The sequence below is a fragment of the Lissotriton vulgaris genome, chromosome 9 (genome assembly GCF_964263255.1).
Source record: "Lissotriton vulgaris chromosome 9, aLisVul1.2, whole genome shotgun sequence".
Taxonomy (NCBI): domain Eukaryota; kingdom Metazoa; phylum Chordata; class Amphibia; order Caudata; family Salamandridae; genus Lissotriton; species Lissotriton vulgaris.
The window spans coordinates 642,971,463-642,987,566 of record NC_141697.1 but is presented as its reverse complement, the minus strand read 5'-3'; the positions used below and the strand labels follow the sequence as shown (position 1 = coordinate 642,987,566).

Sequence of the window (16,104 nt, the reverse complement as noted above, 5' to 3'; positions counted from 1 at the left end):
CAGGCAATGATATCCTATGGAAGGAAATTCAAGTTACTGGTAAGTACAGTTAAATTTAATTTTCAGGAATAGTAGTGAGCTAGATTGGGGAATTAATTCCTCTTCAATCCTGAGGTCCACTGTGAGCCAACTAGCCCACCAGGTACCTCCAGTATGCGCCAGGCAGCTGTGTTGCAGAAAGTCATTCAAAGGGCACGCCCCTTTTTACAACACTCTGCAACACAGCTCTGTGGTGCTTACTGGAGATACCTGTTGGACTAGTTGCCCCCTAGGGGACCTCTGGATTTAACAGGAATTAATTCCCCAACTTAAAACGCGCCTCAGGGCATGTTTGCACTCACATCACCTCAAGCCCTGCCCACTACCTTCGCCACTGTGCTAACGCGCCCTGTAGATTGTTCTAAGTTGGGGGATTAAGTCCCCTTGCATACTGGGGGCCAACTAGCCCACCGGGGAACCTCCAGCATGCTCCAGGAGGCTGCGTTGCAGAGACGTGTAATGAGGCCACGCCCCTTTTTACCCCTCTCTGCTACGCAGCCCCCGGGCGCGTTTGCAGAGGGCGAACTAATTCCCCTTGCATACTGGGGGTCTCTGGGGGCCAACTAGCCCACCAGGAATCTCCAGTATGCGCCAGGGGGCTGCATTGTAGAGAGGTGTAATGAGGCCACCCTCCTTTTCACACCTCTCTGCAACGCAGCCCCCTGGCACGTTTGCAGAGTGGGAACCAATTCCGCTTGCCTACTGTGGGTCCATGGGGGCCAACTAGCCCACTTGGAACCTACAGTATGCGCCAGGGGGCTGCGCTTCTTTTCCCGGGGTGGTGGTCCCCGGGGCAGTGTGGGGGGGGATTGGGGCCCTCCCCACACTTCTTTTTCACTATGCCCCCGGGATTTGGTCCCCCTGGGGGGTAATTTGAAAAAAAGCAGACCGTGTTTTAAAAAAGAAATTGGGGCCTTGGGGGTCCTTGTGGGACCACCTGAGCAGGCCTAGGAGGTCAAGCTGTTTCTACCCTGCCCCCTTTTTGCGTTCTACATGTTTGTTTTTCTGCTTTCTTGTAACTCGGTCTACCGAACACAAGATGGCTGCCAACACTTCCTGGTTTGGAGTGTTGACAGACAGTTAACAGCCAATTAGCATTCAGCTCGTGCTCGGGAATGTACAGAGTACAGTAAGCTTACAGTTAGCTTACCGTAACACCTCCAATATATATCTATGATTTTACTTTTGATTTTCTCTGGAACTACTTAACGGATTTACACCATTTAACAAAAAGGCCCATCTGCGAACAGAACTGTACCTTTTTGCCAAGTTTGGTGTAATTCTTTTCAGCCGTTCGGGCTGTAGCCCCGGCTACAGCCGAGCGACCGCCAGTAGGTAATATAAATATAAAAAAATATATATATATATATATATTTTCTTTTTTTTTTTTTAAGTTTCATGTAATTGAGTAAAGTAAATGAAATACACATTTCCATCCCAATGTTAAAGCATCAATGTTATATATGCATTAATCAAATGTATTGTTTAATTTGTAATTATTTCAGTTGCATCAGATTTGGATACCCCACTGGGGACTGCCTTTCATATTGGGCTCTAGGGTGCGCATTTTAGGTTTCTGATCATTTTTGGATCGGTGTCAAGTCATCTAATGTTAATACATTCATTGGATTTATGGCACAGGGAAATCTAGCACACGGGCCTTGATATTTTGGGCCTTGATATATGCAATTCTCATGAATCGCATATGAGAATTCACTTGATAACGAAGTGATAACTCTGTTGATTAGCAGGTTGTTGGTACTTGGTAAAATCTATTTTGATAGCACCCAGCATCTAATTAAGTTATTGCTGCACTAATGCCCTTTTCGACCCCTGTGGTTCATATGTTACTCAAGACTGCATGTGATTTTGTACAGGTTCTCAACAGGTGAAAATAAATTATTGCATGTAACATTAGTTTCCCCGGGAATGAGTTGTAAAAATGTATCCTAGCAGTACTCCTGGTCTCTGCCCCCTTCACCTACAAATCAAACCTTTAATTACTGGATTGTAAAAGTATACTAGTATGACAGTGAGCAGAACCTTTTATAAACATGAAGTCCTAGAAAATATGTACACAAAAATGCTAATGGCATCCGACATCCATTCCCAGAACATGCAGTATTAACTACTGCACTCATCCCAGAAAACAATTGTTCCAGGTAATTACCCCACCCCAAAGCTCTTGTTAAATTTAAACCTAATGAGCAGCAGTAATTCAAGCAAATGTCATTTAGGTAAAATTCAGCGTCTAAGATTGTACCTTCTTTTTCCATCTAGAATGGTGCTGTAAGAAGACCAGTGGCAGTAGCAGCACAGCCTGGTAGGAAGAGAAAGGCCAACTGTTTGGGAGGGGACGAGGTAAGATAAATTGTTTGTGTGAATAAAATATATGTCTGAGGGAGAAAATGATCTTCAGAATTGCATTAGGTAGATAATCACACAGTACGTTCCATCTGCTGCAGTCATAGCTTTACGGATATTCACCACATCGAAGCACGTACGGTTGTCTCATCTTTTGTTACCTGACAGTTTATGCTTGAGAAAACAACTTGTAATTTAGACTTTGCAGCATGCGATTGACAGGCCAGACCTTGGAAATTGTGCATTGTAGTCAAGTTATATGGACATTCAGTTCTAGCCCTAATTTAGCATGTTGCATCAATCTTTCTATCTTAATAACCTAATAGAGCCTTTTAGACCAGATGCAGATTAAACACTACCTACTGCTCAATAACCTCGCAACACTCACAGGTTTGTTGCATTTCACATTTCACTCCCTTTACTCAGAACAATATAGTGCCCTATAGTCTAGTTCTCCAGCATGCGCTCTAAAGATTTATGTGCTAAGAATATTCATCTTGCAACGGGCGGAACACACACTGTATCTCAGCAGGGTTTGCCCTCGGAAATGGGAAAAGGTATGGGGGATTGGCAGAGCTACCGGACATGTAACTGATTAGGAAAGGCGGATGTTCAAGAGGTGCGTTCCTTGTATTCAAGTTGGGTGTGATGGAAATTGGTTATGGACTGTTGGGGCAAGACAGGCTATGTTGCTCACTGCAGACCCACCTCTTTTATGTATGTGGCATATTTCCTCAAACTATTGCACAGTATTGTATTATATAGTATTGTCTCCTCTGTCTCAATGCTCTCTTTTGAGCACTTGTTCAATAAAACACATTAAAAAAAAAAGAATATTAAGCTCGGAGCACTTTTTGTTATTAACTTTTTTAGCTTTTCATCATCAATCAACATAATGATTTTGTTTGGCCTTAAAGGTGTTATGAGTTGCCCTAGGCATTGAGTGCTATTTACGCTTATGGTGTTTTAAAATCATAAAGTTAGTTTTTAGGACTCCTTGACTCTTAATAGTCAGTTTCTCTCACATTGAAGTAGTGAATTATTTTCCTCAACATTTATTTATTTTTCTCCGTTTATTTTTTATATTATTTATGAAGTTTCATAAAGCACAGCAGAAATTCTGGAAACAGTGTCAGAGCACTGTAAACGTAATTACTTACAAATTCAAAGAAGTCAATATGTGGTGGTCAGTTTCTTCACAGTGTGTCTTTTTGGCCAAAGCACATAAAATATACAGAGGTTGGAAACATCACACAAGTGTCACGGCCCTGGACATAAGTGGTGTACCTCCACACATAAATGGAATATGTAGAGGTCAGTCTCCCTGCAAGTGGTCTTAGTACCGGAGGATAGAAAATATATCTGTGAATAAAACCTGCATAGTTAGAGAAATACGGGTATTGATTTAGGTAAATATGGAGGATTTGTCATAGCCAAAACTGGGTCTTCAAATCAAGGTTATTATGGGTTCCATCTCATAGTTATTATGGGTTCCGACTATAAAGGTCGAGACCTATAAGATATTTGTTTAAACAGCACTAGGTAAAACCAAAGGAAATGATGGACGGAGCATTGACAATACAAGCACTCACCCCCAGTCAACTGATCTGGGTTTAATCCATCACCGTTCTTTAGCCCACTCTGCCACCCCAGTTCAGACATGGCCATATGCAAATCAGTCTGACCCTGTGCCTCATGGGAATAGTCCAGCCCAAACTGCCAAGCCATGCCTTCCCTGGACCGGAAACAAGCTACCGAGGACCAGTTTCTGGCATATTTAACCCAGATCAGTTGACTGGGGGTGAGTGTTTGTATTGTCAACGCTCCGTCCATCATCACCTTTGGTTTTTCTTTGTTCGCCTTAAGTTGGCAGGGTATGCTCAGACGTGAGTCCCTTGCTCACTTTGCCACTGGAGTCAAGCAAGCCCGGCTGAAGACGGCTGTAATGCCAGAAACCGGTCCTGGGAAGCTTGATTCCGGTCCAGGGAAGACATGGCTTGGCAGTTCGGGCTGGACTGTTCCCATGAGGCACAGGGTCAGACTGATTTGCATATGGCCATGTCTGAACTGGGGTGGCGGAGTGAGATAAAGAATGGTGATGGATTAAACCCAGATCAGTTGACTGGGGGTGAGTGTTTGTATTGTCAACGCTCCATCCATCATCACCTTTGGTTTTTCTAAACAGCACTAGGTACCAGTAAGTGTTTTTATCAGTTGTGACATGAAAGTTGAGAGAGATGTGCCCTGTCTTATTTGTAAGAGGATTGAGTTCCATATTTGAGGCACTTTTAGTTTTAATTTTCTTTTAGGTTTAATCCCCATTTACATTCAGCTTGCTGGTTAAATATGTGGAGAAATTAAGGTCAATGACGTTTTATATCAAGTATGCAACTTTGAATGAATATCATGGGTCCACTGGGATCAATTTTAGTGATGTGAGCGATAATGTGACATGGTGGAATTCGTTGATGCTTTGGCATGGTATCACTCAACTCCACTTGAAGATGCTGTTTGTGTTCTGGTGGAACACGTGGAGGGCATTTGCGCTAATTTATTAGTGATAGTACTAAGAGTTGGATTGATGCTGAATCCCATTCAAAGTAGGGCTCCTGGAACCCTCATCTTTGGGTGAGTAAAGTGAGGCAGGAATGGTTCCATAGAGAATGAGCTCTCAAATTTAGGAATCTCCCCCATTTACATTTTAATCTTAATTTACGGAAAGAGCAGTACAAATCTCTCCTACTATTGCATTCTAAAAAGAAAATTGTTCTTCATTATAAAACATGTGTTGAATAATCTTGACAAATGTATTCATTTAGACATACATTATTTACCAGCCATCACAGCCTGAGTGCATGTAAATCTGTTTTTCATGTGTGGGCTAATTCCTTGTGCTACCTTCCACCTTGCCTGAGAAATAGTCTTGAGTTTGAACTATGGGCCGACCCCTGTTTGTGGTAATCACTGACCATGAGTATTGGTGGTATGTGCTGCTTTTTCCTTAAGAAGTAAGCATACTATTGTTTTTTTTATTAATTTAGCCTAGAACCCTTAGAGAATGTTTGTAATTTTACTTGTTGTTTTTATTCCCTTAAATACAGAATTGGCCCTAGATTATGGATTTCTTGAATACCTAAAAGCTCACAAGGGTGGCGTTAGACTTATCGAAAGATTTTGGCAATCACAAGTCTTGTAATATTATTTTTTATTTTGGCCCAAATCCAAAATGTCAAACCCTTAAAGGCCATTGTGTGCTAATGTCCAGAAATAATCTGAAGTTGTAGACTCTACCGAGATGCCATAGTGAACTTGTTCAATATAACTTTGAGTGGAGATTTCATTTTTATACTGTGCAAAGGTAAGGCATCCAACCAACTGTGCATTAAGATCTGAATCAATAACTTCAAATATATACTTGTAATATTATACAACAATACTAAAATGGTTTCACGTTAGACTAAAGGGATACAGTAAGGGTGAAGGTAAATAGACTGCATGCTCTCATCTCACAATTCAGATGAAAAAGCACAAACATTTAACAGCTACAAAAGTATATATTCAGTGAACCCTTCATAATTGATCCGTATTTAATGTTAAATGGAGTAAAAATCCATATATAAGCTGCCAGCCCAGTACAAGACTCAGCTTATGGAATGTAACTGTTACAGTCTGCAAGGGGCGCGTGGTGTTTGGCTATCCTGCTACCATCTGAGATAACACATTTGCAGATTAGATATGCTGATTGGCACAGAAAGGATTGTCTAATACACCCGGAAGCATTGCTGTACTGTCATTTGAAGCAAGCGACATACACCGTGACTATGGAATAGAGTAGACTATGAATATGTCGGCAAAAACCACTTCATCAATGTCCTGAGCTGTTTTTTTTTATCATTCAGAGGTACTTCAACAAGAGTGCACATTTTGAGCGAAAGTCCTATCAGTTTTTTAGGTGATTTCTGAATTGTTTAATTTCAATGTGCCCATTTCCGTTATAGGGTGGATTATACTTGTGATATATAAGACTGGGCAATCTTTTTCATCATGGGTTTTTCCTTGATATTCATGTACCGTATAATAATATATCTGCTAATCAGTAGGACACTACTCATTTCAAATGGTAACATTTAAATGTTTGTGACATTTATGTGAAGCAATGTTTTCTAGCTTGTATTTGATACAATTGAAATTTACCCTTTTGTGAAATAAATGTAAAATTTCTTAGCGTTCGTAACAGTTTAAATTCTATGAAGGACACGGAGGTGACTATTATAGTCCTCTTTCTCCCTTCATTGTAACTCCAGCAGATTTTAACACTTAACAAAAAAACTACCTTTCCTAATAACCACTGGGAAAGAAATTAAACAAAGTTCAGCCTGTCAGAACATAGAGTCCCATCATAAATAGGGCTCAGTTTTACAGATTTTTGCAGATAAATGCAGACAGCAAACAATGTGTTTCCTGTCTGTGTTTATTTTTAAAAGTGGAAACATACAGAAAATTGTGCTTCTTATGGGTGACTCTCCATGCTGTCTTTTGTGATTTCCAGGACAACATCTGAGCAGATAGACAGCATGGGAAGGTTAAAAAACAAGTTGAGTTTTCCCTAAATACAGACACATGCTAACATGTATTTGTATTATGATTTTGCCTTTTACCTGTGGGTGTAGTGTTTTGCTATATTTGGCTGCTGAATTTGCTACAACACAATGGGCAGCAAAGTATGAGTGCATGTTTATCAGTTAATAAATGTGTAAATGTATCATCTTGCAACTACATTCATTCTCAAAATGCAAAATAAATATAGATAAATACCAATCAGAGGGGCAAAAAATAAATATCGATAAATACAGCCACAAATGTTAAAAAAAGAAATATGATAAAACAGAGAGCCTTAATCATAAACCATGTCCTTCCTTTAAGCCCCATCTTTCTTCCTACACCAGTGGCCCAAAGATCCAGCTTCTTTACTCCCATTTTGGAACAGTCCGGACCTGGAACAAGAACATTTTCAAAAAAGATGATCTCACAATAAAGAGAATGCTCGACGTCAGTTTCTTATTGCTCAATAACTCTGCCTGTAATGAAAGAGCTAAATGTATATATCGTATAGCCAAAACGAAAAGAGAGCCTCAGTTCTTAGGCCTAATGTAATGAACATGAATGTATAATAAATGTACGATTTAGATAGCTTCTATAAAATCCAGGGTAGGGAGTGTTTTCTTAAATCCTGGGTGGGAATAATCCTCACTTCTGTGTCCTTAATTGAACTGAAACTTTCTGTTACTAAAGCTAGGAAATGTTACATTCTATATCAGAACCGGAGGCGAAGATTATGCTCGTTCAAAGCTTATCCACCACCATTTATGCATTATCAAGGGCTGGTTTAAAGTAGAATCTTTGGAACATGGAGTCTGAAGACCAGTCCGCTTTGTTGATTCTGTCCTCTAGACTTGCACTCAGAGAGAAGGACTCAGATGCCATGGACCCTCGTACTGAACGGACTTCAAACTGTAACACATCAATGCCTGCTTCCTGCATAGTCCATGGCACCCATCCAGCAATGGTTAGAGTCAACACTTTGTTGAAGGGTTTCCCAAAGGGATATAAGGAGTTGCCCCTCCTGAAGAGGCCGAAACTTATATCATATTTGCGTAGGCCTTAAAGTGTCGTACCACACTCAATTTTGGGGTTTTATGAAAAGCTTGATAAGACTCCTTTCTGGAGTTGCATGTCAAGCTTTTGGGGATAAATACTGTACCTGAAATGACCAAAGCTCAAACATCCAAAGCACTGTGGTAAAAAACTAGACATAACAGCATCTCCATCTCACCTGAGAGCTCCTTGCAAGATAGCTATTCATTATTCTGCCATGATAGGAACAGATTTAAAACTCTCTTAACATCCCATTAGGAGCAGTACCTCAGCTCCGGGGAAAGAGATTATGTAATGCCTTTCACTATTCTACTTACCCCGCTGAAATAGCCCCGCTGAAATAGCTGACCTGAAGGTATTAACCGCCTTATGGGCCAGACCCCCAGCAGACAAAGACGATAAAAAAAGAAATGAATGACGTGGACAGTGTCGGACCCCTCAGGATTCTTATCTTGTAGACACCAATGAACCTATTTCGATCATGCTGACTTCTATTGTTTGACTGTGCCATCTGCCCATGCTTTAGCCTGTAGTCGCTCAGCCTCCAGCGAAACTCCAGGGATACTCCATCTCTCCCTGTAATCCTCCATGCCATTAAATGATGGTTGCCTAGAGGATCCCAAGGAAGAAATTGTGAGTAGGGCCGATAGATTGGAAAATCCCAAGACAGTTCCAGAAGAACTGATGGGAACAAGACTCGCGATTTCCAAATCGGAATGATCAATGCTGTGGTCGCCTGTTGCCTCCACACATGGGCTGACAGCCTCATAATAATTGCAAATGGGGGAAACCTTGTTCCAGCATCCAATCCTAAAGGAGCACATCTGTCGAATCTGACATCGCCTTCCAGCAGAAATACCGTGCCACTTGATGGTCCAGCCTTGATGCAAAAAGTTCCACCATCAATGGTCCCCATATGTTCTCGAGCGCCGAGAAGACCTTCGAGTCCAACTTCTAAAGGCTCTTGTACTGCCATTCCCTGGAGCACCAGTCTGCCACAGTGTTGGATTTTCATTGGAGAAACTTCAACGTGACCACTAAGTTGTTGTCCAGACAGAACATCTTAAGGTCCTTGGCTAGATCTACCTGAACATTCGACTTGGAGCCTCCCAGGTGATTGATAGGCCGCCAAGATGTTGTCCATATTCAGGTGGATACAACACTGCACTTTCTCATGGTCCAAAATTGACTGGCGAAGGAGCCGGCAATTCATTTTGGACAATTTATGTGGAGTGTTGCCCATCTGTGGACCATTTCCTCCTGTAAATGAGTACCCGCATTGCGCTCCCCAACCCCATTTGCTGCCATCTGATTCTATAATGATGTCTGGGTCAGAACCGAAGATCACTCTCCCGTTCCATGCCTCCATATGAGTGAACCACCATTCCATTTCCTCTTTAACCTCATCTGTCAGAGGGACCACCTCCTAGTATTTCAGGCACCTGTGAAGGTAAAATGCCTTGATTCTCTGAAGGGCTCTGTAATAGAATGGACCCTGGAATATCACTTGTACGGGGGACAACTTGTCTCAGAGATGTTGAATGCTTTGAAAGAGTTATATGCAGCTCCCATCAAATCTTCGTTATCTTCCGGGAGGAAAGGCTCAGCATCTTCCCAGTGAGTTGATGACGAAGCCCAGAAAAGGCATCTACCTGGCCAGAGTTAAGAGTCTCTTCCAGTTGATAACAAACCCTATGTAGGAAGCTGGCTGGATTTTTATGTGGTATTGCCAATGTAAAGGCACACCATGCAAAAAGTGCAGATGACCCTTATTGACTTACATGGCTTACATTAATAATCCCAAGTGCTCTATTTTTGGTAATTTGTTCTAGCAGCTTATGCTCATCAGAAGGTGGTGTTAAGTATTTGTTATACACGCAGAGACAATAAATGAGACACACACTCAAGAAGAAACTCAATACCAATTTAGAAAAAGAATACAGATCTTTATATAATTTTAGACACAGAGATCATCGGAATCAGTAAGTACATTCGGAGTTTTATTTTTTTATACTACTAGCAAAATACAGTCAACGGTTTTGAGGTATTAGGCTCAAACACAGTAATGTTATCTTATGGCGAAACATTCATTACATAGAAATACTTGCAAATGGTTTACTGGGTTCTTCTCCTGGGGTTAAGGTGCTTAGGGGCCAAGGTGCAAAAAAACACTAGCAGTTCGATTTTACACTCCCTGGTGAACCCGGGTGCCGAGGTGCTGGTTGCTGCGGTAGCATTGAGTGCTTCAGAGTAAAGTCAATGGAGAAGTTGCTTCAAAAAGAAGTGCTGCAAGTGGGGAAGGTAGGACCAGTCCAGCAGAACCCAGAGGGGGGCTAGGCTCTTGATGGTCTCTGGAGCAGGAAGACACAGTTGGTTTACGTGGACCCAGGCTAGGGGCTTGGTTGCAGAGGTGTTTTGTCCGGTTGGTTGTTCGAGTCAGAGGCTCTCACTTGGTTTTGTTGACTTGGAGAGAGAGAGAGAAAACCAGACTGCAGGGCCACTCTCGGTGATGACCTTGGGGATCCTGACATCCCTGGTCAGTGTTTGCATCAGTGGTGGCTGGACACACAACAAGCCTTGGTGCATGCAAGGGCTCCGATACAATAGGTATTGGTACAGGGAGGCTCCGGGAAGGCTTAGCGTCTCGAGACTTGGTGAAGCGACGGGGCTGACATCCTGGACTCTCGATGACCTCCTCCTGGAGAATTACTCTCTCAGTAGACCTGCTGGTCAGAAAAACAGTGAACTGGACAAATGCAGTCGGTGCCTCCAGGTGCAGGGTGATGGGTCCTCCACCTTAAGGGAGATACTGCTCGGTTGGCGAAGTACTGGACAGTCCTCCAAGGGTTTGGGGAGGCTGCTCAGTGGTAGGACGAGGAATTTCTTGCAATTATCGGGAGCGCAGCAGTCTTTCAGGGTTTGTTGCCAGTTTTGGTGCAGGTCCACAGTTCTTGCGCTGTTGGCTCTTCTTTGTCCTTCTGTTCCCAGGTAGAGGAATCTGAGTTCCTAGTGTCAGGGAGCCACCTAAATACTCAGTTTAAGGGTGTTAAGGGGGAGTGTAAGGTAGTAGACAATGGTTTACCTACCACTGGGGTGACTACACCCCCTATATGTCCAATTCCTGTGGAGAGTGGGGATAAACCTGACCTAAAATTCCATTTTTCCCCAAAAAAAGATGGTGAAACCCTTCTTCGTGTGTCCACTTCAGGGGGCTCATCTTAGGGGTGTGCCTAGCCTGATAGTGCGAACAAAGCGATACAATAGGGGATGATGGACGGAGCGTTTGAGCAAATCAAACACTCACCCCCAGTCAACTGATCTGGGTTTAATCCATCATCATTCTTCAGCTCAATCCACCACCCAATAGAGACATGGCCATATGCAAATCAGTCTGACCCTGTGCCTCATGGGAACAGTCCAGCCCGATCTGCCAAGCCATGTCTTCCCTGGACAGGAAACAAGCATCCTGGGACCGGTTTCGGGTTCATAACCCTCATCAGCCAGGCTATCTTGAATCCAGTGGCAAAGTGAGCAAGGGACCCACGTCTGGGCAGACGTGAGTCCCGTGCTCTCCATGCCACTGGAATCAAGCTATCTTGGCTTTTGAGGGCTGAAAGCCCGAAACCGGTCCTAGGATGCTTGTTTCCAGTCCAGGGAGGACCTGGCTTGGCAGTTCGGGCTGAACTGTTCCCATTGGGGACAGGGTCAAGGCTGATTTGCATATGGCTGGGTTCAAACTGGAATGGTATGGTGAGCAAAATAAACGATGGATTTAGTCCCAGATCTCTGTACTGGGGTGAATGTATGACATTGTTCTGCATTCTGTCCATCAACTGTTGTTTTTGCATTTGTCATCCCGAGTGGGACGGGTGTGCTCAGACGTGAGTCCCGTGCTCTCCATGCCACTGGAATCAAGCTATCCTGGCTGATGAGGGCTGAAAGCCCGAAACTGGTCTTAGGATGCTTGTTTCCAGTCCAGGGAGGACCTGGCTTGGCAGTTCGGGCTGGACTGTTCCCATGGGGCACAGGGTCAAGACTAATTTGCATATGGCTGGGTTCAAACTGGAATGGCATGGTGAGCAAAAAAAACGATGGCTTTTGGCCCAGTTCTCTGTACTGGGGTGAATGTATGACATTGTTCTGCATTCTGTCCATCAACTGTTGTTTTTGCGTTCGTCACCCCGAGTGGGACGGATATGCTCAGACGTGAGTCCTGTGCTCTCCATGCCACTGGAATCAAGCTATCCTGGCTAATGAGGGCTGAAAGCCCAAAACCGGTCCCAGTATGCTTGTTTCCAGTCCAGGTAGGACCTGGCTTGCAGTTCGGGCTGGACTGTTCCCATGGGGCACGAGGTCAAGACTGATTTGCATATGGCTGGGTTCAAACTGGAATGGCATGGTGAGCAAAAAAAACGATGGCTTTTGGCCCAGATCTCTGTACTGGGGTGAATGTATGACATTGTTCTGCATTCTGTCCATCAACTGTTGTTTTTGCGTTTGTCACCCCGAGTGGGACGGATATGCTCAGACGTGAGTCCTGTGCTCTCCATGCCACTGGAATCAAGCTATCCTGGCTAATGAGGGCTGAAAGCCCAAAACCGGTCCCAGTATGCTTTTTTCCAGTCCAGGTAGGACCTGGCTTGGCAGTTCGGGCTGGACTGTTCCCATGTATGACATTGTTCTGCATTCTGTCCATCAGCTGTTGTTTTGTGCATTAGCCTGATAGTGCAGCATACCTCTGACTAGCTAATTATCTGGCTGCTCTGGTGTAAAATAGTCCGCAGGGCAGGAGGTGGCTTTCTCCAAGTCTGGAGGAAGCCAGGGTAACATATCAAAGGCGGCAGAGGCTTTGAAACTTCTGGCCGTGGTATGCTAACTCACTAGCTATCCTGCTGAAGGAGATGTGATCACCTTCCCCTGGAGCAGGTATTTTCCCTAACCTCTGAGAGTGTTGGCTCTCCCAAGTAGGAAGTCAGAAACTCGTCTCTGGTGGCAGGCTGGAAGAGGAGAGTCAGCCAGCACACTAAATGACTGGTAAATTGCAGGGGGTGCCTCTAAGGTGCCCACTGGGCGCATATTATAATAAATCCATCACTGGCATCAATGTGTTTTATTAAGACAAGGTTTTTGATAGCAAACACCATTATTTTCAGTGAAGCCATTATGTAGCTGGGTATTTCGTTATCACCCATGCCCAGTACATATGCTTAATATGGCTTCCTGATCACTTGCAATGTAGTGTCAATTGAACCAGACACTACAGGGCCATATCTGCTCATGTAGATGTGTCCTCAATTATAATAGAATGCACCCTGCCTTAGTGCTGTAAAGCCTGCTGTAGGGGTGACTTACATTTAGTATATGAAGTGTGCATGGGCATAGCATCCAGGGAGAGTGCCATGTCACGTTTTGAAAATGATTTTCACCATTTCACACATCCTGCAATGGCAGGCTGCATGCAGTTTTTGTAGGTCTTTGGGTAGCACAATACATGTTGCAGCCTATAGGGACCCTCGTTAGTACCATGTACAAGGGGCTTACAGGAGTGCTTAAGTCTTTGCCAAGTGCGTTACAAATCGACATTTACCTATTTTAAGGAAAAGAACACTGGCACTAGGGACCTGGTTAGCAGGGACCCAGTGCCCTTTGTCAAAAAGCATCAGTACTAGGACAAAAAGGGGGGGGGGGGTGTTGTCAAAAAGCAGCACTGACCTACATCCAAGGCTCCCAAGCAGTTTCTCCGTTATCTGAAGGTGTTACAACATCTCTCGGGGATACTGAACAAGACATCATCTAGGTATACAATCAGGCGGAAGCTGAGTGCTTCGAAGCAGACTAGCGGTATCGTAGCGCCTGCCAGCCGCCTCTCACTACCGCGTCTGCGCTCCACTCGCTCTACAGCCTCGCATTGCGCTATCTCACCCCAGCATTGCTGTCACTGCCTGCATTGTGCTATTTAAATATTTAAATATTCAGTGCTGCGCATTGCTAGTCGCGCATAATCGTGTTACCATTATTAGACTTTAAAAGCATTTCTGCTCGATTTTGCCTCTGATTGTGCCCCAGTCTCGCCCAGTTTCGCTTTAGAACTGGTGCAGCCATTTTGTTGTTCTTGTGCTCCTCAACTCGTAGCTCCACCACGCTCCCGCCTCCCAGCTGACCCTCCCTCCCACAGATACTCGTAGAACAGCACCTCCATCCCCGCGCTGTGACTCTCCAGATTCGATCAGAGGAGGTCGCTCCCCCACGCTCACAAGGACTGGTGACCTAAAATAAGCTGAGTGCTTCGAAGCAGACTAGCGGTATCGTTTCGCCTGCCAGCCGCCTCTCACTACCGCGTCTGCTCCCCACTCGCTCTACAGCCTCGCATTGCGCTATCTCACCCCCGCATTGCTGTCACTGCCTGCTTTGTGCTATTTAAATATTTAAATATTCAGTGCTGCTCATTGCTAGTCGCGCATAATCGTGTTACCATTATTAGACTTTAAAAGCATTTCTGCTCGATTGTGCCTCTGATTGTGCCCCAGTCTCGCCTAGTTTCGCTTTAGAACTGGTGCAGCCATTTTGTTGTTGTTGTGCTCCTCAACCCGTAGCTCCACCCCGCTCCCGCCTCCCAGCTGACCCTCTCTCGTCCCTCCCCCCACTATCTACACATGACAGATGCCTTTACGCGCAGCGTTCACGCGCAGCGGTCGCGCCGAAGGTGCGCCAAAGGTAAGCCCGTCTACGCCCGTCCGTGCCTGGACCGCGCCCAGCGCCAGACCCCCTGGCCCCGCAACCTGCAATCCTCCAGCTTAACATATGACGCCTTGACCCTCCTAGCCCTTAACCCCGAACGCACACCACAATGCTACGAAGCTGCCCCGGGACATACCCACGGTCCCTTCGCCTGCCACTCCTGCAAATTTACCAGCATCAAGATCCATACCATATCCACTAACCCCAAACACAGCTCCGACTCTAACCACCTGAAGTGCATCCTGCTGAACACCCGCTCGGTCCACAGACACGCCACTGAACTCTGGGACCTACTCGACACTGCTTCACCGGACGTCGCCTTCCTTACAGAAACCTGGATGAACGCATCATCAACACCCGACATCGCCATAGCCATCCCGGACACCTACAAGATCACCCGAAAAGACCGCACCAATCAAACAGGAGGAGGCATCGCCATCATCCATAAGAACACCATCAAAGTCACGACCAGCTTCGACGACAACCTTACAACCGCCGAACACCTCCACTTCCAGATCCACACCGACCCTAGGACCACACTCAGCGGCACCCTCATCTACAGGCCTCCAGGAACCCGTAAACAATTCAGCGAAGACATCACTGACTTCATCAGTCCACATGCCCTCGCCTCTGAGAACTACATTCTACTAGGAGACCTCAACTTTCACCTGGAAAAGAAAAACGACAGCAACACCACCACCCTTCTTGACAACCTGGCTAATCTCGGTCTCAAACAACTTGTTGACACCCCCACCCATATAGCCGGACATACGCTCGACCCAATCTTCACCTCCAGCAAACACATCTCCTTTGATCGCACCACAACTCTCCATTGGACAGACCACAGTTGTGTTCACTTCAGCTACAAAACCACCTCGACCCACAACCCCCCACAACCTATTCCTCGAAGAAACTGGAACAAAATCACCACCGACCAACTCCTCACATCTCTCAACCAAAACCCACCCGCCCTCTCATCGGACCCAAACCAAGCTGCCACCAAACTCGAACAATGGATCACTCACAGCGCTGAGGAATTAGCACCCTTGAAAAACCATCACACCAAACAGGACAACAAAAAGGCCCCCTGGTTCAACGATGACCTTAAGAAATCCAAGAAGCTTTGCCGTACTCTTGAGAAAACATGGAGAAAAAACCCAACCACCGACAACATGACCACCTTCAAGTCAGCCACCCGCAAACACCACCAACTGATTCGATCCACCAAGAAATCAACATTCAAGAATCGACTCAACAACAACGCCCATAACAGCAAGGAACTATTCAACATCGTCAAAGAATTCACCA

General features: G+C 44.8%; 1 protein-coding gene across 9 annotated transcripts in view; it reads left to right on the top strand.

The window, feature by feature from the left end:
• Window positions 1-16,104, top strand: part of KAT5 (lysine acetyltransferase 5) — a 537,900-nt gene that overhangs the window by 211,339 nt on the left and 310,457 nt on the right. For all 9 annotated transcript variants that reach the window (XM_086938323.1, XM_086938322.1, XM_086938317.1 and 6 more), the window contains one exon: window positions 2,320-2,400. In XM_086938323.1, coding sequence (XP_086794449.1) covers window positions 2,320-2,400 — 81 coding nt within the window. The remainder of the gene's footprint in view (window positions 1-2,319; window positions 2,401-16,104) is intronic.